Source organism: Nyctereutes procyonoides, unplaced genomic scaffold (assembly GCF_905146905.1).
Source record: "Nyctereutes procyonoides isolate TBG_1078 unplaced genomic scaffold, NYPRO_anot_genome, whole genome shotgun sequence".
In the NCBI taxonomy this organism is placed as follows: Eukaryota; Metazoa; Chordata; class Mammalia; order Carnivora; family Canidae; genus Nyctereutes; species Nyctereutes procyonoides.
This window is the reverse complement of record NW_026575049.1, coordinates 41,559,770-41,583,253: the sequence shown is the minus strand read 5'-3', so window position 1 is coordinate 41,583,253 and position 23,484 is coordinate 41,559,770. Positions and strand designations below refer to the sequence as shown.

At 39.2% G+C, this 23,484-nt stretch overlaps 1 protein-coding gene across 1 annotated transcript in view; it reads left to right on the top strand.

Annotated features, from left to right (window-relative positions):
• Positions 1-22,914, top strand: part of IL18R1 (interleukin 18 receptor 1) — a 34,364-nt gene extending 11,450 nt beyond the window's left edge. Inside the window, exons 3-10 of the mRNA XM_055329437.1 lie at positions 2,722-2,887; positions 5,511-5,661; positions 7,609-7,671; positions 11,060-11,180; positions 14,122-14,261; positions 15,376-15,534; positions 20,663-20,821; positions 21,680-22,914. Coding sequence (XP_055185412.1) covers positions 2,722-2,887; positions 5,511-5,661; positions 7,609-7,671; positions 11,060-11,180; positions 14,122-14,261; positions 15,376-15,534; positions 20,663-20,821; positions 21,680-22,035 — 1,315 coding nt within the window. The 3' untranslated portion in view covers positions 22,036-22,914. The remainder of the gene's footprint in view (positions 1-2,721; positions 2,888-5,510; positions 5,662-7,608; positions 7,672-11,059; positions 11,181-14,121; positions 14,262-15,375; positions 15,535-20,662; positions 20,822-21,679) is intronic.
• The last annotated feature ends 570 nt before the right edge of the window (positions 22,915-23,484 follow it).

Genomic DNA, 23,484 nt, shown 5'->3' with positions numbered 1-23,484 from the left:
AAAGAAAGAAAGAGAAAGAAAGAAAAAGAAAGAACCCTGGACGGGGCAGGAAGACCACACTGAGGGGAAGAGCCAGCTATCCAAAAATGTTACTTGGAGACAGGTAGGGACTGTCTAAGGGACTGTCTAATGTCTAAGGCATTAACTGTTGCCCTGTTATGGAAGGTGGAGAACACAGCCTGGATTAGGAATGAAAAGTGGAAGCATCAAATAGAGACAGGCTGTCAGAGAGGTGTGGAGAATCAGGAAGAGGAGCCCAGAGGGCAGGAGAAACAAGGTGGCTCAGTGGCTATGGTGATGAACTTTGAAGGGTCTTGGAGGCTGATGAATAACGAATAACACGAGACTAAAGTGATGGAATGAGAAGCGGCCTTGAGGTGGTTTTGAAAATTAATGGGTGGGGTATTAGGGGGTGGGAGTACAGTGCCTGGGTGGCTCAGTTAGTGAAGTGTCTGCCTTTGGCTCAGATCATAATCCTCCCTGCTCAGTGGGGTGTCTGCTTCTTCCTCTCCCTCTGCTCCTTCCTCTGCTCATGCTATTTCTCTTGTTCACTCTCTCTCAAATAAGTAAATAAAATCTTTTAAAAGATAAAAAAGAAAAATCAATGGGAACCTATACAGGTTGTTTTGGACACCTAGGGGTGCTAAAGATGGGGATTTTTTTTTTCAAATTCGGTGCACTGGTGAAGGTATCCTGTTTCCCTCAGAGGAGTGCGTGTGTGTGTGTGTACATGTGTGCATGTGTGCATGTGTGCACAGATTTAGGTGAGTGAGCCTCTGTAATTTCATGTGAAATCCATTGAAGACCAGACTCCACTCCTGGAATCCCTCCATTAGAACAATAATCCTTTCATTTTTCAGGACTCCTCTGCTAATAATCAAAGGCCTCTGGAGACATGCTTGAATCCTGAAGTCAGATCAAATTTAAGGAGGAAATCCACCAAGAAGGGAGGAGATGCAGGAGAGAGGGGGTTTCTATGATAGATGGGAGGGGAGGGCATGGAGATAGAGAGAAAAGTGCATGCAGAACTCTCAGGATCATGTACCAGCTTGACAAGCAGCAGGATTGACTTGGTAAGGGGTCTCCCAAGAATGAGCTAGAGCTTTTCAAATCCCTTCTTGTGTGGCAGGAGTGGCTTGTGTAACCAGGAATGGATGGCCTTGTAGGAGAGGAGGCACGGTCACAGCTTTGGGTCAGTTGCCTCAGCTTCACACTGGCCTTCCAGCTCCTTGAGCAAGGACAGTGCCCACTTGAGCATTCCCAGTGCGGTGGCAGGGACACAGAGGCATTCTGCTACGGTGCTCACCGAGTGTTAGGAACTGGGGATTGCAGATGTAGACAACAGTATGGCCTGATAGGATGGAAATATGCATGTGCTCTCTTTCTCGTAAGTGACAGGACAGAAGGATCTAGAAATATATCTCTGTCCAGCCCAGAGGGGCTGAAGTCGGGAAAACATTAGATACACATGAGAAGAGGATGATGCCAATGGGATTCTGAATCCTTTCCAAAGGGCCGGTAGCTGTATTATGTTCCACGGCCATAGACTTACCTACCTTTCATCTTTAGGACAGCTTGTCAAGGCACCCACCACTTCCTGCCCAGCCCTGACCAGTCTTGTATGAATACACCCCCGAGGGAGGGGCCAGACTCACATTGACCCTGAAAGCATAGTATTGGGCAATACAGTACTGCCTTTAGTTCCAAACTGATGTGGTTTGCATCCTGACCCTGCTGCTGACCCTGTGGGAATTTGGGCGAGGTACTTAGCTTTATGTGACGATTATCTTAATTACCTCACATTAGAGAAATCGCCATCCCCATTGCACACACACGTGCAATTCCTGGAGCTCAGTAAATGCTAGTCTTCCTTCCACACTGTAGACCTGGAGGGGGACTGCAAGAGCCTGGAGTGGGTGGGTACAAATGTGTCAGACACAAAGGACAACCTAACACATGGCTGTTGTATTTAGTATATGGATCCATATATTGCATGTGCTGTTTAAACAAACATCAGGTTGCAAACATTTCCTTGCTTAGAAATTCCTTTTTAAAAACTGTGTTAAAGTTGTTTCCTCTTGCAGACTACTAATTTCTAATCGGAAGGAACAACATCAAGATCTATTCAAACTAATGTTAGCTCAGTAAGGCACATAAAGTGCTAATAGAGCTATGCAGCCACTCCACAGTTGGCTTTACTCAACAGTAATAGAAGAGAAGAGGATTGGAAGAAACTGCTCAGAGAAATATAAAAACCCAATGCATATATACAGACTTCCAGAAAACAAGTTCAGGAGTTTGTGGACTTCAAAAACCTGCTGCTGCTGTCCCATCCTGGGTTAAGAATCTTTGAACTTGTCTATCTCCAAAGATCATTGAAGTTTTAAACATTTCTGTCCAGACACCCATAATATATGGTCAGCAGTAGGTTTTGTGTGTGTGTGTGTGTGTGTGTGTGTGTGTGTGTGCGTGTGCATGTGCGCGCGCACGTAGAACTGCTCAGGTTTTTCTCTTTCACTGTCCCTTACCATTGTCCCATGACAATTGTTAAATACTTGCTGCAACTGAACCAAAATGGGGCAGAGCAGGGTCTGGGCATCAGTGAATGAGTCTCTTATTTATAGACAAATAAGGAAAGATTTTCACTGGATTGGTTACTAAAAGGTGGTATTTGCAAAGTCTGTACTAATTATAAAATATCTTTAAATCTTTATTTCATAGAAATGATACCCGTGAATGGAAATTAAATGTCATTGCAAGAAGTAAATACAGCTGTTTTGCTGAAAAACAACTAATTAGTAAAATTGTGGAAGTTCAAAAATCTTTGCATATAAACTGTGAACATACATACTATCAAAAACTGTCCAATAGAACATCACTGTATAAGGTAATGCTTTTAAAATATTTTAAGGGGCACCTGAGTGGCTCAGTTGGTTAAGTGTCTGACTCTTGATTTCAGCTTAGACCGTGATCCCAGGGTCCTGGGATTGAGCCCCGTGTCGGGCTCTGAGCACAGCAGGGAGTTGGCTTCAGATTCTCTCTCTCCCTCTGCCCCTCCCCTCTTTCTTTCTCAAAAATAAGTAAATGAATCTTTAAGAAATACTTTAACTTAAGACTTGAGGAAAAAAAGACAAAAATCCAAAATGAGGATCTGCTGGCGGAGGAGTATTTTTGTCTTGTCATATGCAAGCTGCATGAGCCCCCCCCCCCCCCCACCCACAGCTCAGCTGGCCTGTCTAAGCAAAGTGCCCTGGCAGGGAGGCTGAAATGAGTTCCTGCTCCAAATTAAATGTTCAATAAAAGATAACAGCTTCCTCTTCCTTGCCCCCCCCTTTATTTTCCTTCACTTTTGATAAATTAATTTTTAGGAATGCTAGCCTAAGGATTTTCATTTTCTTCTGCCATATATATTTAAAAAATTAAATTCTATTATATATACTTTTTCCCTAATCACACAATTCCTTTTATAAAAATGGAAGATGCAAAAATGAGCAATGAAGATAGTAGAGCTCACTCAGAATTCCACCAGCCAGAGACTTTGGGGTTTGTGTGTGTGTGTGTAAACATTTGCTTTTAAAAAGTGGTATTTAAACTTCTTAAAAATAAAAAATGGTATTTTTAATGGCTTGTAGTTTTCCTCTATCCACTAAAAATTATATTGTGATTATTCCCCTACATCTTTAAACACTCTTACAAACGTGGGCTTCCATTGTGTATTACACTTGTGTCTAACTAATCCTCTGGTTTGGGGTATTTGTTAGTTTCCTTGTTTCCACTATTATTTATAAGGCTAAAATAAATATCATTCCCATAAGTCTTAGGGTGTATGCATGATTTTATTCTTCAATCATATCCCTACAAGTAGAATTATTGTATCAAAGGCTATGAGCAGATTTATGGCTTTTGCTCCACATTATTAAACTCCTCTCTCTGGAACTACACTAGTTCTAAACCATCTTTTCAACCACCACCACACACACTGGGAAGTCATACTGTTAGAACATTTATGAATTTGACATGCAAAATTTCTGTAATTTTTAGTAGCTTTTCCCCATTTCTTTTCTTAATAATAAATTGAACATTTTTATATATCGATTGCACCTTAGTATTACTTCTTTTGTGGATGATCTATTTTCTTCAGCTGGCATACCTTTTACTTGAATTATAAGAGCTCTTTTAGACAATACTATAGAGATTATATATATATATATATATATATATATATATACATTCACATATGTATTATATATAACCTTACAGTATACACATATATAATATATACACATGCATAGTATTCATACATGCAGATGCACAATACAAATTATATTACTTCTATAGAAGAACAAACCTGAAAAATGTGACTCTGTTATGCAAATTTTAAAGATATTTATGGGAAAGTGATCCTGACAGAAGCCTTTCAGAAAGTTGAAGCTACAGATGATTTCCTAGAAACCTTTGTTTGCATATTTTGCTTTACCACTCTTGTGATTTTTCAGGGAAAGCTCTTATCCAAATGTTTTCTAAATGTCTAAGCCAGTCTAGTTGACTTGATTCTATTTCCTGTCATGTGTAAATATTTTAGAGTAATACAAATTTGTGAGGTTCAGTGTACTAGATTTCAAGAAGTCTCAACATGAGGATACTTAAATTTAGAAAATAGATCTATTAAGGATGTTTCCAGCTCTATGGTTAACCGCAGGGTTCAGCATTCTCAGCCTAATTACAGATCATTGCCTGAAGGGAGGAGAGCAAGGAAGCTAAATCAACTGATTGGAAATAAAAATGAAGTCTTTGATATTTTAATGTGCCTTGGAAAAAACAGTTTGAGTTCAAAAATTTGACATATAAAGAAACAATTTACTGAGGTGAGGGACATATGTGAGTGCTTCACCAAACCATGCTAAGTACCCTCTGGGTCTAGCCCCAGTTGCTGCCAGTTTTAGCACCTTCAAGAGAAATCTGTGAGTGGTACATTCTCCTTGTTCAGTGTTTGTGGGAACAATGTCACATAGTCAGGGTTAGCAATTTAGCTTCCATTTTCTGTATCTGGATTTTATATTGCTTTAGAACCTCTTCTGTGGGTGACTGGAGGCTAGATTGAAGAAGGTGGCTTTTTTTGCTATTATTCATTCCTGTGACCCATATGGAAATTTGTGATGAAGAGACACGTTTGTGTGTGCCTATGGATTTGAATGTCCTGATACATTTATGATCAGTCCATCAGTCCATTGTCTTCTGGTGGAAGACATCAAGGGGGTGGGTGTTCTGCTAGGTACTTGGGTTTCTGAAAAATTCTGCTCCCACCTCCACTACCCACCCCCAGGATGGGTAGTCCTGAGTATATGAAATTAGATGCGGTGCCAAGTCACTGGGACATCACCTCAGAAATTGCTAGTTTTCATTCTGTTTCCCTTTTTTGATAAATATCTTAAAAATTTTTGAATCAATATAATGTGGTACTGCTTTTACTTAAAATATTTTAACTTTATTATTTTTTTTGTACAAAACAGAACTGTGAAAAGATAGAGAACAATAAAAACCCAGCTTTACAGAAGAATGCAGAATTTAATGATCAGGGATATTATACCTGTGTGTTTTTCATTCATCATAATGGAAAACTATTTAATGTCACCAAAACCTTCAATGTAACAGTAGTTGGAGGTAAGAGAAATTTTAGAATCAGAAAGAAACAAATGTGTCTTTGTAAAATGGAATTTTTTTTTGTAATGCAGCACAGGAATCTAGAGGCAACTTACTTGGAGTTGTGACCACATCGCTAAGTCAAATATAAGGGTCAAGTCATTTGGGCATCATGCACCACACTGGAAGGATTTTTTTCTGGGAGGGGTAGTAAATGACCTTTATGAAGGTGAGCCTCCCATGAGTCAGCACTCTTATTTCATGTTTGAGTAATTTATGGAATTTCTTGTTGTTTAGTTATACTTTCACTCAACAGATATTTGTCAAGGGTGTTTATATTCAAAGAACTGTACTAAGCATCAGGGAAATAGGAAATGAAGTAATAACTATTCTCGAGGAACTTGATTATAAGGCAGGAGAAGTAATAAGCTACACAGGAATACCCTAGTATATGAAACTGGATTCATCTGTGGGGTGTGAAGGGTACAGGGAGAGTCCAGGAGACTGAGCTAAGTTTAAAGGTTGAATATGACAGATGGGCAGGATGACATGCTGGGGACAGGGTCTCTGGGTTTTCAATGATGTACTTCAAGTTTTAGTAGATGGCATACTGTCTCAAAGGTGTCCTTTTATACCACCTCTTCCCAGGGCTCCCACTGACGTTCCTGAGGGGGGAAGAAGGATGGATCCAGAGAAAGATAACCAATAACAATTTTCCACAAAACCACCTCTTGCCCCTTTGTCCTTGAATCCACTCATGTCCCTCAGTATTCTCAAGACCTGAGAGTTCTTATTTCTCTGGGAGACATCCCAAATCCTGCTGTCCACCTATATGAATTCCAGGCTTGCGCAGAGAATCTGAATCCCAGAGGAACCAAATCTGACTTGCTGGGGGCTTCACTTTGCAAGTTTCATCTTCTAGCTCTTACCCACACAATCACCACTCTGTTCTCTACCCTTCACTCTGCAGCATCACACTTGCTGAGAGGGCTTAGGTAGGTGAGGGTGCTGCAGGAGAGCTCCCCAGTCTCCTTCCCTCCTTGTGCATAGTCACTGTTTGCTGAGCACCTGTAAGCCCCAGGAATTTGCTGAGCACCTATAATGACTGTTCTGTACCTTACTTGTAAATGCCCCAGAAGCACCTGCTGTACGAGAAGGGAGAGTCTAGATCATAAAGAAAGTTGCCAGTGCTGACAGTAAGACTATCAAGAACTTGACAACATTCAACATTCACTGTATGCTCTAAGTGTTCTGCAGTTAGTAGCTGCCCTAGGTTGTTTGAAAGCATTCAGAAAGAGGCTGAGGCGGAGAGTTTATGTACCTCTAGTCAGGGTCAGAAGTCACTCAGGAACAAAAGCAGAGCTAAGCCCACAGATGTGGACACCCCCGCAGGGCCAGAACTAAGGTGAGGCAAGGGAGGCATTCAGAGCATAAGACTGAAGGGGTGTTCCCCTCTGTGCCTGCACGGGAAAGGTCGACACCTGAGAGCGAGTGCCTTGCCTACCGCATGGAGTTTTGTTGTAGGTGTTTTGTATTGTACTGTTTTGTATTATCAGGTGATCGAAATATATTCTTGAATTAAATCCTGTGCCCAATAAATCTATCTTCGAGGAGTCGAGGGGGCAGACAGAAGGAATAAAGGCACTTCCACATGACTTTGCGTCCTACAGGTGTGCTTGTCCGCCTGGATGAGCATCTTCCTCTGGTTTTTAGTTACAGAAGCCACAGATTTGAGTTGAGGGAAACCAAATGCAATGCATTTTCTCCAGTTACATTAGCTCTGAGTGGACAGAAAGCAAAACATGCAATATCAGCTGCAACTGTTACTTAATGACAATAAGGCAGAAGTAAATGTGAAGGGATGACTCTCAGAATCTGTGTTATAGGGTGTCAGTGTGTCACAAGTACCTGACTTAGAGAAGCTCAATGCAATGCTGACTCAGTTTTCTTTTCTTCTTTCACTTTTAGATCGCAGTAAAATAATTCCTGTTCTTCTTGGACCAAAGCTTAACCATGTGAAGGTGGAATTAGGTATGTTTTGACATATATATATATATATATATATATATATATATATATATTCTGCATTTAAGAATGGAAGGGGGTTAAGTGAGTCTTTCAAGGCTAAATCTGATTCATGATTAATCAATATTGTGTGTGCATCACACATGTTAGGTTTAGTTAAGAATATTACAAAGGGAGGAAAAGCCTGTCATTGTTTGCATGTTGCCATTTTTAGGCTGATGAAAATGAAGTCTGTTGAAAACATAGAACCGCTTGTGGTTTTTAGATAGGGTTTTGGTTGCCCTGCTGTGGCTTTTTTCTAATAGTTTTTATGGTAACTTTTAAATATGAAAATTTTGTGAAAGACTCTCTAGAAGAAGGATTCAGACTTATTCTGTGGTCTGAATATTTGATTGATAGATCAATGGGCTTTGAATCAATGGACTTAATTGTACATTTAAGATTTGTCTAGATAGGTCTTGATGAATCAACACCTCCAGTTATATATAAGTAATTCCTTTCCAGAAGGAAAGGAAGTTTAGAAATTCACATATGCTAAACCATGTTTTGTACTAGGTTATTGCAATATATTCTTAAATTAAATCCCCCAAACAACTCCAAGAGCTATTATTCCTATCTTGTGGATTAGGTGACCAAAGCCCAGAACGGTTCAGTAATTTGTCTAAAGTTAAACAAGTGAAAACTGGCAAAGCTGGGGTTCAAGGCTTTGGTACGTGTTTCCTAAGCCCACACGTTTGGCCCATGGCCTGTCACAGTCATTTGTGGGACCCCACCTACCCAATATAGCCCGAATATGTTGCCATTTGTAGTTTTAGTTTGCCCGCTTTTGATTGATTTCTGAACTCAGCTTTATTATTTCTTTCTTCTCATTTTGTGCTTAATTTGCACCTCATTTTTCATTTGTCAAGATGGAGACAAGGAGAATTAATGTCAGCTATCCTTTCTTGTAGCACATGCATTTTTAAGCTCTAAAGTTCCCTCTTATCACGACTTGAGCTGTTTATTAAAAAATACGGGTATGCCAGAGTTTCATTACTATTCAGTTCAAACATTAAAAAACTTCTCTTGTGATTTGTTCTTTCATTTATGGATCATTTGTTCTTCTTAATTTCCATGTCTTTGGGGGAATTTTCTAGTTGTTTTTTGTTGTTGTTGTTACTGACATCCAGTTAGGTTCCGTTCTGGTCCAATATTTAACACTGTATCAGTTCAATCTCATGACATTTGTAGGTAACTTGCTTACAGGCCAGAATGTGGTGAGTCTTGATGAGTGTTCCAATGCATTTGACACAAATGGATGTTCTGCAGGTTTGGGTTTTATCATTCCGTAAAGACCAATGACGTGAAATTAGCCAATGGTATTGTTCAGCCCATCTATATTTTAGCCGGTCTTTTTTTTTTTTAATAATAAATTTATTTTTTATTGGTGTTCAATTTGCCAACATGCAGAATAACATCCAGTGCTCATCCCATCAAGTGCCCCCTCCGTGCCTGTCACCCATTCACCCCCACCCCCCGCCCTCCTCACCTTCCACCACCCCTAGTTCGTTTCCCAGAGTTAGGAGTCTTTATGTTCTGTCTCCCTTTCTGATATTTCCTACCCATTTCTTCTTCCTTCCCTTCTATTCCCTTTCACTATTATTTATATTCCCCAAATGAATGAGAACATATAATGTTTGTCCTTCTCCGATTGAATTATTTCACTCAGCATAATACCGGTCTTTTATGTGTTTTCTTTATCTGTTACTAGGAGGTGTTAACATCTCCAACTATGATAGTCAATTTATCTCTGTATCCTTTAGTTCTGTCGATCTTTGCTTTATATATGCTGAGGTTCTCTTATGGGCACATACAAATTGATGCTTATTGAATCGATCCTTTATCATTATAAGATTTTTCTCTTTATCTGTCATACTTCTTTCCTGAGTGCCTAAGTTCTCCGATAATAAGTAGACATAATAGTTTTCTCTTGTTTGGGATTGGCAGGCTTTATCTTTTTTAACTCCTTTTACTTTTAACATTTCTTTGTGAATCCAATACACAAGATGTGTTTCACATAAACAGCATGTATTTGGATCTGTTTTGAAATCCAGTCTGCATAGTGCGTAGCCTGTTTGCATTTAATAAATTACTGATGGAGGTGGTGTGAAGCCTTTCATCTTACTGCCCGTTTTTTAGTGGGCTTACATATTCTTTCTTATTCCTTCCTTCCTTTTGGGTTCATAAAGTATTTTTCTTTCCTTTATTTAATCTGCTTGGTTTTCCCTTTAGCTACACCTCTCGTATCCTTCATTGGTAGTTCTAGAGATTGCAATATGTATCTTTGTCTTACTGCAAAAGAGAAATGTATGTCTCTGTACATTTATCACTCCACAGCTGGTGAGGACCTTGTGACAGTTCATTTCATTTGTCCTCCTACCTCACTTTGTGCTGTTATTTTATGTATTTCTCTCCTGCATATGTGCTAAAACTCACAATAAATTGACCTTGTTATTGCTTTAAATAACCCACATTCTTTTATAATTACTCAAATATTTGTGTTTTCTTATGCTCTTCATCTGTTCCTGTAGTTCCCTTGCTTTCATCTGAGATAGTTTTTCATGAGTCTGAAAACTTTCCTCTGTGATTTCTTGCAGTTTGGTTATGCTGCAGTGAGGGGAGGTGTGGGGTGCACTTAGGGGCTTTAGTCAGGTGTTTGTTGCACACCTTTTACTCTAAGTGGGACTTTATCTCCTAAGTACGATGAAGTACTTATGTACTTAAGTACTGTAGGCAAAACCATTCAGCCTTTGCAGCCTCTACAGCAATAATCCTGCAAGCCATGTGGCTGTCAGAATTTCCACTGGGCTCTCTTTTCTCTGTGAGATTCCCTCTACACCATATAAACCAAAACAAATTTCTCCCAGGAATAAGATGGCTGGCTATCTCAGCTCCGATTGGAAGGGCTTTTTCCTGACTGCTTTTTCAGCTCTGCTCTCTCTCTTTGTTTTCCCTGCACTTTGAGGTCTTTAATTTTTTGCTAATTTAATTTTTTTGTGTGTGATTCGTCCATTTTGTTTTTTTAGAAGTTGCCATAGGAGTGTTGGCCTGACACTCCCTACTAAACTGTATGTTGAAAAAAATTCCACTGGCTACTCCAAGTTTTAATAATTGATTTAAAGGTAAACATTTGAAGAGAAGCCGATTCATAATCTGATGATGACTTATAATTGCTTACCTAATGGCTCTGCCTTATACATTTTTTTAAAATTTTAAAAACAAGGTACATATCTGTTTTATTGCTGGGATGTAGCACTTTATATATTAGGTTCAGACATATTGATTGTATTCATTTTAAACCTTTGGGAAATCTGAGTTTCCAATATCAGAACATTGGCTGTCAACTTTTACATAGGAAAAGATGTAGAACTCAACTGCTCTGCTTTGGCGAATGAAAAGGATGCGGTTTATTGGAACGTGTGGGAGGAAAATGGGAAGGAACCTAACGTACATGAAGAGGACATAACAAGAATTAGGTATGTATATCTGATGTGTTATATATCACGATATATACAAATCACATTGTATTGTAGATACATGATATAGAAAACACTAGAGTTCCTGGGCATCTGTGCTCTTTCCATAGTTTGGCTATTGTGGACATTGCTGCTATGAACTTTGGAGTGCATGTACGCTTTGGAATCAGTATGTCTGCATCCTTTGGATAGATACCTAGTAGTGCATTTGCAAAAGAGCAACAACAACCCCCCCCCCCCCAAAACACCAGAGTCCTGAAAGGCTGACTGGATGTTTAAATTTTAATTATAATTTACATATTTTATAATTATAATTACCATGCTCTAAGTTGATGAATTATGCAGAAGTCTTTTGCCGAGATCTAAACTAGAAAAAGAAGGTCAGTGAGGATTTTCCTCATCACCTTACAAAAGGAGCGTTTGATCAGTCAGGTTCTGACGGGGATGGGGATTTTATTTACACATCTTAAAAAAAGATTAGCTAGGCCACAGTTTTTTGGATTTTGAAAATTTAAAAATTATTTTTAGTAATGTGCCAGAGAAAAGACCAGGTCAGGAGACTGGGGTTTGTGTAGGTTAATTTGCACACCTTGTGTGCAGGAGGCATGCCTTGCTGTGACGCCCACACATCACTGCAAGATCATGAGGGAGTCTGTAGATTGCAGGGTATCTTTCCCTGCATGGCCCTGGGTCCCCCCCCCCCCCCCGCAGGCCATCTACTGCTACCTCTCCAGATCCACATCCTGTACTTTACTTTCACACACATACCTTCTTTTTTTTTTTCCGATTGTTCAAAAAAAATTCATCATCGGAAAGTTGAGAAATACAGAAAATCCCAAAGAAGGAAATAGTCATTTGAAGACAGTTTTATATGTGTGGGGAATTCTTTGATAGGCATGAGATCCACTGACATAGATTTTGCCTCCTGTGCTTTAGAGGTAGTCTGTAGCTTCTTTTTAGAATGTTTATTGCAATGATTATCTTTCTTAAAAGTAAGCATGAAGGTATTTTATCAAGTATGGAAGAGTCTCCAAAGCTTGTCAGTTGTAAGTTTTCAAGGAAGCACTAATGGGCCCGTCACCTACCCTGTGACATTCATTGTTGGCAGATTGACATAGAACATAGTTATTATGGCCGCATTTTGCTGTCAAGAGTCCATTAATGGAAATCAGAAACACCATAAGAACAGGTAAAAAAAGAAAAAAGAAAAAGAGCATTGGTCAGATATAAATATCGAGGAGGCAACTTTAGTGCAGGAAGTTTCAAATCACATGTGTATTAATACTTGCATAGCAAAAAAAAAAATACTTGCACAGCCTATGTTCTTCCAGTAACACAATAAAACAAAACATGCTATGCCTGTGGTCAGTGAAGTGTTTTTAAATGACTCTGGGAGATTCCCTTAATTAGTAATGTACTGATACACTCAGGTTTAGTGAGTAGTGATCCCAGGGTGTCTGTCACTTTGGCTGCACATTTGAGGGTTTTGATCCCTGCTTTTTACACTTCAAAACCTTCTTTGTCATCATGCTAGCAGCTCTCCATTCTTGCTTACAGTTGCCCCACAAGCTCCTAACAGTGTGTGTGGTGGGGGTCTGTCACCTTGGCCTGTAGCAGACATGTGAATGTTGGTCCAGGGGAACTGTGTGGCTGTCCTCCTCAGCATCAGACCTTCACTGGAGCTCTGCAGGTCCTGCTTCTAGTGACCTATTGCTAATCTTTGGAGGGATAGAAGACCAACTCACCAAACTTTGAAATAGAGCTTCAGTTCAGCTAGGAGATCAGGGTGGTCTTTCTTTAGAGTTAGGTGCAGGCGCTTTTTCTGTTGTCTGTTTTGGCTTCTCACTGGCCTTTGGTGCCTTACTTTGGGGTCTTTCCCTGAAGTCAGATAGTTGATATTTCTGGATTGGTGACTTCTGTACCGAATTATGTTCTGAAATGTATTTGAGACCGTTCGAGGCTGTGGTGGGTGCTGTGTCCCAAGTTCTAGAGACACCTGCTGCTGGGGGTGTGGCAGGTGAGTGACCCCACCTGCGGAGTGCTTTCAAAGTTGTCCCTGGCAGGGAAGCAGATGTCATGAGTAGTTGCCTGGCATCAACGACAGAGCAACTTGAATCTTTTAGGAAAAAGACAGCTTGCTGCTACTGGTCATCTAAGTTATTTTCTGATACTCTCTGAGCAGCTTAACTGGTATTTCTCATGTGCCTGTGGGTATGTCTGAGAATAGTATGCCTTTTTTTTTTAAAGATTCTTTTTCCTTTTTTTTAAACATTTATGTTTTTATTTTAGAGAGAGGGAGAGCATGTGAGCAGGGGGTGGGGCAGAGGGGGAAGGAGAGGATCTCGAGCAGACTCCACACTGAGCTCAGAGCCCAATGCGGGGCTCAGTCCCAGGACCCTGAGATCATGACTTGAGCCAAAATCGAGAGTCAGACGCCCAACCAACTGAGCCACCCAGGAGTCCCGAATAGTGTCATTCTTAAGTTTATTTTCAATGCTGAATAAAATAAAAGCAATCTTTAGGATTGCATGGATAAGCCTCATAAAAGTCTGTATCCATGCCGAACCATTTGCAGCCTTGTCACTATTGGTGAAGACCTCCGTTAGGAGGAACACTAAGTAATTAGGAGAAGAGAAATAGGGACAAATCATTGAGAGAATGTTTTCTTGTGTTTTTAACTCAGCATTATTACCTTCCAGCATTTTCATTCTGGGCAGTTCCCCAGGTGGCCTGAGGAGGGCTGTTTGTGTTTGCACTAATGCTCCCTGGAGGAGCAGAGGTTTGTGGTGGCCCACGCTCTGAGCGCCCATCAGAAAGGGAAGGTTCCATGGAGCAAACAGATCCACTGCTTTTGAGTATTTGCACATGTGAATTCCTCTCTCGTGGGCAATGTTGCTGGCAATAACCAAAGCCTATTGATGAATTATTTCCTCTTTTACAGGACCCTGGAAGGCAAATTGTATGCATCAAGAATATTGAGAATTGAGAATATTAATGAAAAAAATCTACTTTTTTCATATAATTGCTCTGTGGCCAGCGAGGGAGGCACAGACACCATCCACTTTGTCTTGCTGAAAAAAGGTATGTGAAAGTTTTATTTTGATAAGCTTGTGGAAGCTTAGAATGTTGCAGCTGGAGACCCCTCCAAGATCACCACTCCCTCCTTTCACACCCCAGGAAACAAGCTCTGGGAGGTGAAGTGGTCCACTTTGTGTCACAGGCCTTCGGGCTCATTGGGGCTCAGTTGGAGTTCGCTGCGTGTTGATTCCATGTAGAGAATGAAAACACAAACTCTGTTCCTTCCCGCTCAGTCATACCGCAGACCTAGGTAGAAACCGGGAGACAGAGATGTGTGGCTGAGTGTCGTGGGGGAGGCAGACAGGGCAGGTCTGGCACATTCACAATGATGGGAGGCAAGCTTGCAGCTCCATGGAGGATGAGGCCAATGACACTGGGTGTCCTGCCACCTCCAGCCTACCTTAGCTGGTCCCAGGGCACAGGGGGCCCTTGGGTGCAGTCATTCACTCAACAAAGATGAACCGAGGCCTCCCTTCCTTGGGCCAGTCCCTGGACCTGGCAGGTAGACAGCTGATGGCTCACATCAGTGGACTCCTAAAGTTTTTCACTGCCTACCTGATGGAGCATTCCAGAGTCATCCCTCTCCATCCTCCACCAATACAGTACAACCCAGGGCCATTGGTCCAAGAGCTACTCAGAAGTGGCTTCATATTATGGATGAAGACATGAGAGTTAAGGGCATCAGTGACTTTCCCTGGGACACAAACTGCGTGACGGAGCCAGGCGGGGAGCCTAACGATCTTTCTCTTTCAAGACTACACAGGTCCATTTATGTTCTCAATGTATGAGCTGAGATTAGGTTTGGGTCCCTCTGCATTTCACTCTAGTATCTTATCCTCCTAGAGACTTGCCTTCCTCAAGTAGAGATAGGCCATATAACAAGCTTTCAGTTCAGGTCTCTGAATATCCTTGTACACACTTTTATTCTTTAAAAATTGAGGTAGAAAGAGCAGTATTCCAGACTAAAAGCAGGAGTGTAGACTAAGGGGAGGGATATGTAGGGTAGACAACTAGATGAGTGTTCAGTGTAAAAACTGACAGCTGGGCTGCGGTGGTGGAAGACACTGGTAAACTGTCTTTCATTTATTATTCCCATTTTTCTTTTTCTTTCTAGAAGATATGGCTGATATATCAGGCTACGTCTTCACCAGAGGAATGATCATAGCTGTTTTGATCTCAGTGGGAGTTGTGTGCCTAGTGATTATAGGTGTCATTTATAGAGTTGACTTGGCCCTATTTTATAGACATTGCATGGGAAAAGATGAAACATTGACAGGTAACGAATATTGGAATGCTGGGATTTCTTATCTCATGGCTTCATTAAGAAACCAAATAAAGAAACATTAATCTTCATTTCGTTTTGATTATATTGTTGTCTTAGTGTGGGGTAGAGGTTTCCATAGGAAAAATTGATTTGAACGTATCATTGTGAACGTTGTCTAGTATCATCTTTTTTTGTGTGCATACTTATATGTTGCCAAAAGTTGTTCTTTAATTGTTCTTTTTCTTTAATTGTTTTATACATGTATGTCATGTTCTCCTAAATGCCCTGTGAGAGGTTGTCATTATTCACACACAATCTGGGCATCTTATGCAATATGCACATTCAGTAAACTTCATATAAATGGAATTGCGTTGTTTTAACCTGTCAAAGGAGGCTGCATCATGTGTTTGCAAGAACCCTGTACTAGAAGCCGTATGATCTGGGTTCTAGCTTCCTAGATCTGTGTTTTTATCTATGGCTGTTTCTACTCGGTGATTCTGTGTCTCAGTTTCTCTATTTCTAAAGGTGCTTTAAAGAAGTTCTCTTGATACTTGATACTTGATCTCTTGATACTTGATACTTCTTTAAAGAAGTATCGAGGCCCATTACTGAATTATGTCAAGTATACTTTAATAAAAAAAAAGAAAATTACTGAATTAGAAATATCAGTCTAATCCATTGCACTTGTGTGTGTGTGTGACTCACATAGTTCAAAAAGCAAAAAGTCTAAGAAATGATACAGTAGAAAATTTCCCTGTCAGCCTGATATTGATTGATATTGTCAGTCTGTTATTGATAGTATATCCAAAATATATGAACATAGGATCAAATTTCACTCTCATTTTAGAAATAAATCTTGGGGGTGCCTGAGTGGCTCAGTTGATTAAGCATCTGCCATCTGCTCAGGTCATGATCCCAAGGTCCTGGGGTCAAACCCCACAAGCCTTAGTGGGGAGCCTGATTCTCCCTCTCTTCCTCACTTGTGCTCTCTGTTGCTTTCTCTATCTGTCTCTCTCAAATAAAGAAAATCTTTTAAAAAAAATACAAATAAAATAAAACAAGTTTTGGCATATTATGTACACTCTCCTGAACTTTGCTTCGCTATGCCTTGGATGCACTTCTCTATGAGTTCATAAAGTCCCTTATTTGTTAGAGTTGTACAGTGTTTTATTTCTGCAGATGTATCACTGCTTACTTGATCACCTTTTGTGTTTTTCACAACCTTTTGTTATTATGGAAGTGGTATGACGGATAGTTTTGTAGAGTCATCGTTTCATCTGTGTACAATATAACTAAAGGAAAAAGCCCCTAAGTTGGAATTGCTGTCATTATTAAAGAGCGGATACAGTTGTTAATTTGACAGACATTGCCAATTTGCCTTCCATACTACTATACTACTACCATCTTTAAAGAATGGGGGTAACTTTTTTCACATGGCCTTACCCACAACCTTTTGGCTACGTGCCAATCTGATAGGTAAAGTTATATCTCAGTTTATTTACATTGCACTTACTATGCAAGAGTGTGAGTAATTTTTCATCTGTTTAAGGCTCATTTGCATTTACTTTCTCAAAGTACTCATTCATATCCTTTGCCATTTTTCTATTGCGTTGTTGGCTTTTTTTCTTGTTTATTTTTAGGAACTATTTATATTTTAAGGAGGTTGACCTTTTGTCTATAATAGAGATAAAAATATTGTTTCCAGATTGTAATTTGTTTTTTGACTTTGTTTATAGTAGTGTGATATGTGGAAGACTTTTTTTATTATTCTTAAAGTATAATTGACACAGTGTTAGTAGTTTTAGGTATACTTTTTTTTAACATTATGGGAGATTTTTTTTAATGAACTCAAGTTTATCCTTTTATGGTTTCTAGATTTGTGGTCACAAGTAGAAATACCCTCCTAGCTTCAAGTTATGAAAAAAGTCTCATGTTGTTCCTGTGAGATTTTTCTAGATTCATTATTCACATTTACAGCTTTTAGTTAATAATATAAAATTAACAGAGCTAATTAATTCAGCTTTGAGCCTGCATGTATATGCAGTTTTGGAGATGGAGAGAAATGCTACAACCAGCTGAGAGGTTTATTTTTGGTACCTGTTGAACAGGTCTCTACTTGCAGTGCCATATCTCAAAATGGGCATTCACTAATATCTCTCTTTCTGATCTTCAACTAAGGTTTTTTTTTTCCTCTCTGTGGTGTTTGACCCAACTCACAGATAATTTGTTCAGTTCACACTTTCTACCTCCCAGTGTGGTGTGCATAGAAACATTTATAGATGTGATCTCCATCAGCTCCACTTAAAATGTGACCCATGACAGAGATCATTTGTGAAAAAGGCAGAAAGAGAGATATAAGTACAAAAATTAAAAATTTTGTAGCAATTTGATATTGCTGCAATATCCAAGAATGTTTTCAGTATTGGCGTATGAAGGATTGGAAATGAAAGAAACCAATCAACCCAAACCAGTCAAATTAAATGAAAACACGGTCATTCACCAAACACAGTTTGAGAAGCACTAGCCTTAGAGTCCCAAATAGCCATTCACATGAGGGTTTTGTTTATACAGGACCCAAAATAATTATTATTAGCTTTCAAATACCTTATCTTGAATACTTCACTTTGTCAGTTATCAAAGCCAGCAAACTCTTCAATTACCTGGGTTTAAAATAAATTTTAATATAAATTACAAGATTTGTTAAACCAGGAGGAAAATTGTTTGAAATTAGGCATTTGAAAGTTAATCAGTAGTTGAAAAACCATTTTTTCCATTTTTCATGGTAAGAGGAAAACTCTATTACTTATATATCACAACACAAATTTGACTGAATTGTCTTACTGGTTTTTAACAATTAGTATAACATCATGACTCCAAAAAATGTACCTTTTCAAAAAGTGTATTTATTTATTTCTTACATCTTGATGTCTGATCTAATTACTCACATAATGGCTACTAATGGAGGCACAAGCTCTGACACTATTAAATACTGTATTTCACAGCAATCTAGCAGAAGTACTTGGGGGACCCACTTACTGATTAAACTAGGAACTGGCTCTATTTTTTTTTTTTTACCAACTTTTCCTACCTTCGATATGCATGTTAATTCTCTAGTTTTTACTAAAATGTCCTTTCTTTTATATGCACGCAATCTGCCAAGCAGTTGTCTTCACTCAACGATAGGTTCTGACTTGAAGTGCTGAACCTCAATGTTGTAGGTAGAATTTAAGATTTACCCGAAATGGAAAGTGTTTTGTGATGCTGGACAGCACTAAAAATACTGGGCTGAATTGTGGACCATACGTGATGGGGCACCACAAGGAAAATGGCCCTAAAATGGTTTTGTCCTATTAGGTTTTGATAAAGGATCCAATAATATTTAGCTTTCAACTCAGCAGCAAATTCATAATCTCAGTAATACAATAATACAAGCATAAATCCAACCCCTGTACCATCTAACCAATTATCACAAGACAGGGATAGACCATTCCCCTCCCGCTTTCCCTTCTTCCTCTACCAATCTCAGGTAGCATCCATTGTATCATTTAGGACCTGACTCAGAATTTCCTTTTCTCAGAAAGTGTGCCCCTGGAGATCACTCCTTCCTCTATAACCACATTGATTCTGTTTGTTTTGCTTATTGTGCTACACTGCCTTGCATCTGCTCATGTGTTATTTGTAAATGTTTCCAGGTCGTTGTATTTGGCTGCTTTGTCTTCTCAGATAGATTGGATGAAGGTAGAAGAGAGAGGTATATATAATTTTGTGGTTACCCAGTAAGTACAATGGTTTTTGTTATTTAGGTAACACTTTGGTCTTGACTTTGTCCCATTAGCCTCCTGAATACTCCTTCATTATCAGGAATTAAAGAGGAGCAGGTGTTATTACCAATGAAAACCTTTCAACAGACCAGAAGTTTTCATATTGGCATCATGGGCCATATAGTATTTTTAATGTCACAGCATGTGTTGCTGTAGTGTAGTGTTTAAATCACCTCTCTTGTTTCTTCCTGCTCACCAGTGTAAATGCTCAGCTTTGTTTCTTTTTTCTAATAATAAATTTACCTTTTATTGGTGTTCAATTTGCCAACATACAGAATAACATCCAGTGCTCATCCCGTCAAGTGCCCCCCTCAGTGCCCGTCACCCATTCACCCCCACCCCCCACCCTCCTCCCCTTCCACCACCCCTAGTTCGTTTCCCAGAGTTAGGAGTCTTTATGTTCTGTCTCCCTTTCTGATATTTCCTACCCATTTCTTCTCCCTTCCCTTCTATTCCCTTTCACTATTATTTATATTCTCCAAATGAATGAGAACATATAATGTTTGTCCTTCTCCAATTGACTTATTTCACTCAGCACATGCAGAAGAATGAAATTAGACCACTCTCTTTCAACATACACAAAGATAAACTCAAAATGGATGAAAGATCTAAATGTCAGCCTTGTTTCTGTCTTTGTATTTCCTAGGGGTCATTTTGAGGGTAGACATATTGGGATGCTGGTAGAATTAGGTGATACGAGAAAGCCAAGGTGAGATTTGTTTTCTACTCCTGGAACAAGGACATATTTGGGCTCCTTGGCCTTTTATTGCCCTTAAATTCCTTTACTTCCTGGATCCTATGTCTTTTATTTCTCACCATCACTCTATGGTGTCAAACAGTGAGAGTCTTACAGTCCATGCTTAGAAAACACTTTGCTAATTGGTTGCTTGATTAGCATTTGACATTTGCACATACTATTTTTTGTTTGTCTTTAATAATAATTGTATTTATTTCTTGGTTTTGATAATTTGAAAAAAATCAGAGATAAAGAATAATGCCTAAAAAGAATCAGAGCCAAAAAATACTTGATGGACCCTATGAATTACCTAGTTTAAATATTCTTGTTCTATTTTTCATTGGTCTTCTAGCAAAAATATTTTCTGTGTTCTTTTTTGAATGCTTCATTGAACTCTAATCGAAATACAAGGAACTCCACATATTTAATGAGTATAATTTGATGAGTTTGGGCAAGAGGAGGCTCTATTTAATTTTTCCTTTTCAATGGTTCCACTTCCATTTTTCGTGACTTTCATTCAAATTTGTACTTAAACTTTTATTTACACTGTAATATTTAAAAGATTAAAACTTATTTATCCTAGATGGGAAAACGTACGACGCTTTTGTGTCTTACCTAAGAGAATGTGGACCTGAGAATGGAGAGGAGTACACCTTCGCTGTGAAGATCTTGCCCGAGGTGTTGGAGAAACACTTTGGGTATAAATTATGCATATTTGAAAGGGATGTAGTGCCTGGAGGAGGTAAGAAAGGGAATACCAGATAGAAAACTAGTGGAGAGATTTTCTTTTTAAAAGATGAATAGTTTAGCCTTACAAAAGGCAATCCTGGTTTGTTTAAAAGCAAAGGAATGAACATGATTCTCTAAACCAGAGATAACCAGCTAAATCGGTATAATCAATAGTGAGAAAACAAACTAACTACATTGCTTCTGAGAGTGGCATCTCTGGGGTTGGCCCTTTTACTGGGCTTCCTTTTCCCCTTTGGGGAAAGGTTGAGAGATGAGTAGGGTGACCCGCAGGGTCTGAAATATTCACTATCTGGCCCTTTACAGAAAGTTTGTCGGCTTCTGGTCTGGAATAATGGGATATATAAATATATATTATATATATATATATATATATAATTATGATTTCAGTGTGCTCCTCCCTGCCTTTGGAGAGGCAAGGTAACATCACGATTAGAACAGGTTCTCCAGAAGCAGACCACCTGGGTTCTGATTCTGATTCTGCCTTATACTAGCGGTGTGACTCTGGCTGAGTTACTTAACGACTCTGTACTTCAGCTTCCTTATCTGTAAAATGGTGGTGATAACAATACTTTCTTCAAAGGCTTATTGTGATGCTTTAATGAGTTGACTGATATAAAATAAAACATTTAGAAGAGTGTGGCACAGAGTAAGTGCCAAGTGTTCAATATTACTGTTACCTAGATGGTTATTTCTAATAGGTATACAAAATTGAGAATAAGTGGTTTGTCTTGAAAAACTTATTAGTGAAGTAAAGTTAAATAATACAAAATTAGACCATGCAAAATGATTTTCGTTTCCCATCTGCCCTTTTTGTTCTCCTTAATTACTATGCTAAATCTTGCATTTTCAGCTGTTGTTGATGAAATCCACTCATTGATAGAAAAAAGTCGAAGACTAATCATTGTCCTAAGTAAAAGCTACATGTCTAATGAAGTCAGGTATGAACTTGAAAGTGGACTCCACGAAGCACTGGTAGAAAGGAAAATTAAAATCATCTTAATTGAATTTACACCTGTCAGTGACTTCACGTTCTTCCCCCAATCACTAAAGCTTTTGAAATCTCACAGAGTTCTGAAGTGGAATGCTGATAAACCTCCATCGTATAATTCAAGGTTCTGGAAAAATCTTCTTTATCTGATGCCTGCAAAAATGGTCAAGCCATGTAGAGCTGAATCTGAAGACTTGACTGTTCTTTCAAAGTTCTGATCTTTAGGAAACCTGAATATAAGAAAGAACTCTTGATGCTCTGGGCCCAGAGTCGATGAACCTGTTTTTACCAAAGGGTACTATTAAAAATATTGACCTCTCTGAAAATCCTACTTACAGTTTGAAGATGAAAGCTGTCATTAGGTTGCCAGGAATAAGACTTGCTCCCAGGGAAACATGGAATTCAAAAGCAATGGATCTCCCGTTTCTCCCTCCTCCATAACTGGCTACAGGTGCTCATTCTCAATCCATATTCAGTAACTGTGAGGCTGGACACGGAGCAAAATACCTGTGCCTTATTAAAAGGGCATATCTTTATATTTTTAATATCAGTGATTGAACTAAAGGATTTTAAGTTAATGAAGAGCATTTTCTATGATCCAGTAGGTGACATAATAACGGGAATGGGGCCTTCACTGTAGCACAGGGCAGCCTACCTCTAAGCACCATGGACAGTGCCTGGGAAGTGGCAAAAGGCTGCTGGGGCTGTGTACATTAGGGGACCAAGGCGTGGCAGGGCCTCAGCCTCAGGACACATTTAATGTGTTTCAGCTGCAGCTGCAAGCAAAGCACTGAAAAGGGCTTGCTTAATTGGGCCTGTTTGGAGGGAACTTCCCCAAATTGTTTTATTATTCATGAAAGACACACATTTTAATTAAGGTAATTCTGTTGGGTTTTTCAAAACTGGCCTAAAACATTTATTTATTTAACAGGTATGTTTACAGGCAGGGTAGATGCCAAATCATATTTTCCATATTAGCCATTAGTCACTATTATCTGTTAGCCACAGTAAATTATGGTAGTTACTTGCTTGAATTTTTTAAAATGACATATTTAACATGCCTTTAAAGTGGAGGTGGCATGGCATGATGGTTGAGCATGAGCCATGCACTCAAGTCACTCGAGCTCAAATCCTGGGCTTGCTACTTACTTCTGTGAACCCCTAGAACCTTTTTTTTTTAATTCACGAGTGACACAGAGAGAAAGAGAGGCAGAGAGAGAAGCAAAGAAGTAGACTCCATGCAGGGAGCCTGATGTGGGACTCAATCCCAGGACTCCAGGATCACTCCCTGGGCCAAAGGCAGGTGCCCAACTGCTGAGCCACCCAGGTGTCCCCCATAGAACCTTTTGAACCAATCTGTGCCTCTATTTCCTTATCTGTAAATTATAATTTATAGTAATTTTACTTCACAGGGGAACTAAATGACTAAATATAAATAAAGTACTTACAAGAGTTCTTGGCACAGACTTAGAAGTGTATGTGTGGTTAATTCTATTATTATTATTAATTGTCACTATTAATTGTTATTATTGTTAGATGAGTTATTTAGCAGTGAATGAAAATGGAAGGCAGAGATCTGGAAAGAAAAAGCGATCTGGAAGGAAGGCAGTTTTGACTTGAGGACATTTGTATATAGAGAGAAGCGTATCAGTAGGGTAAAAGATATT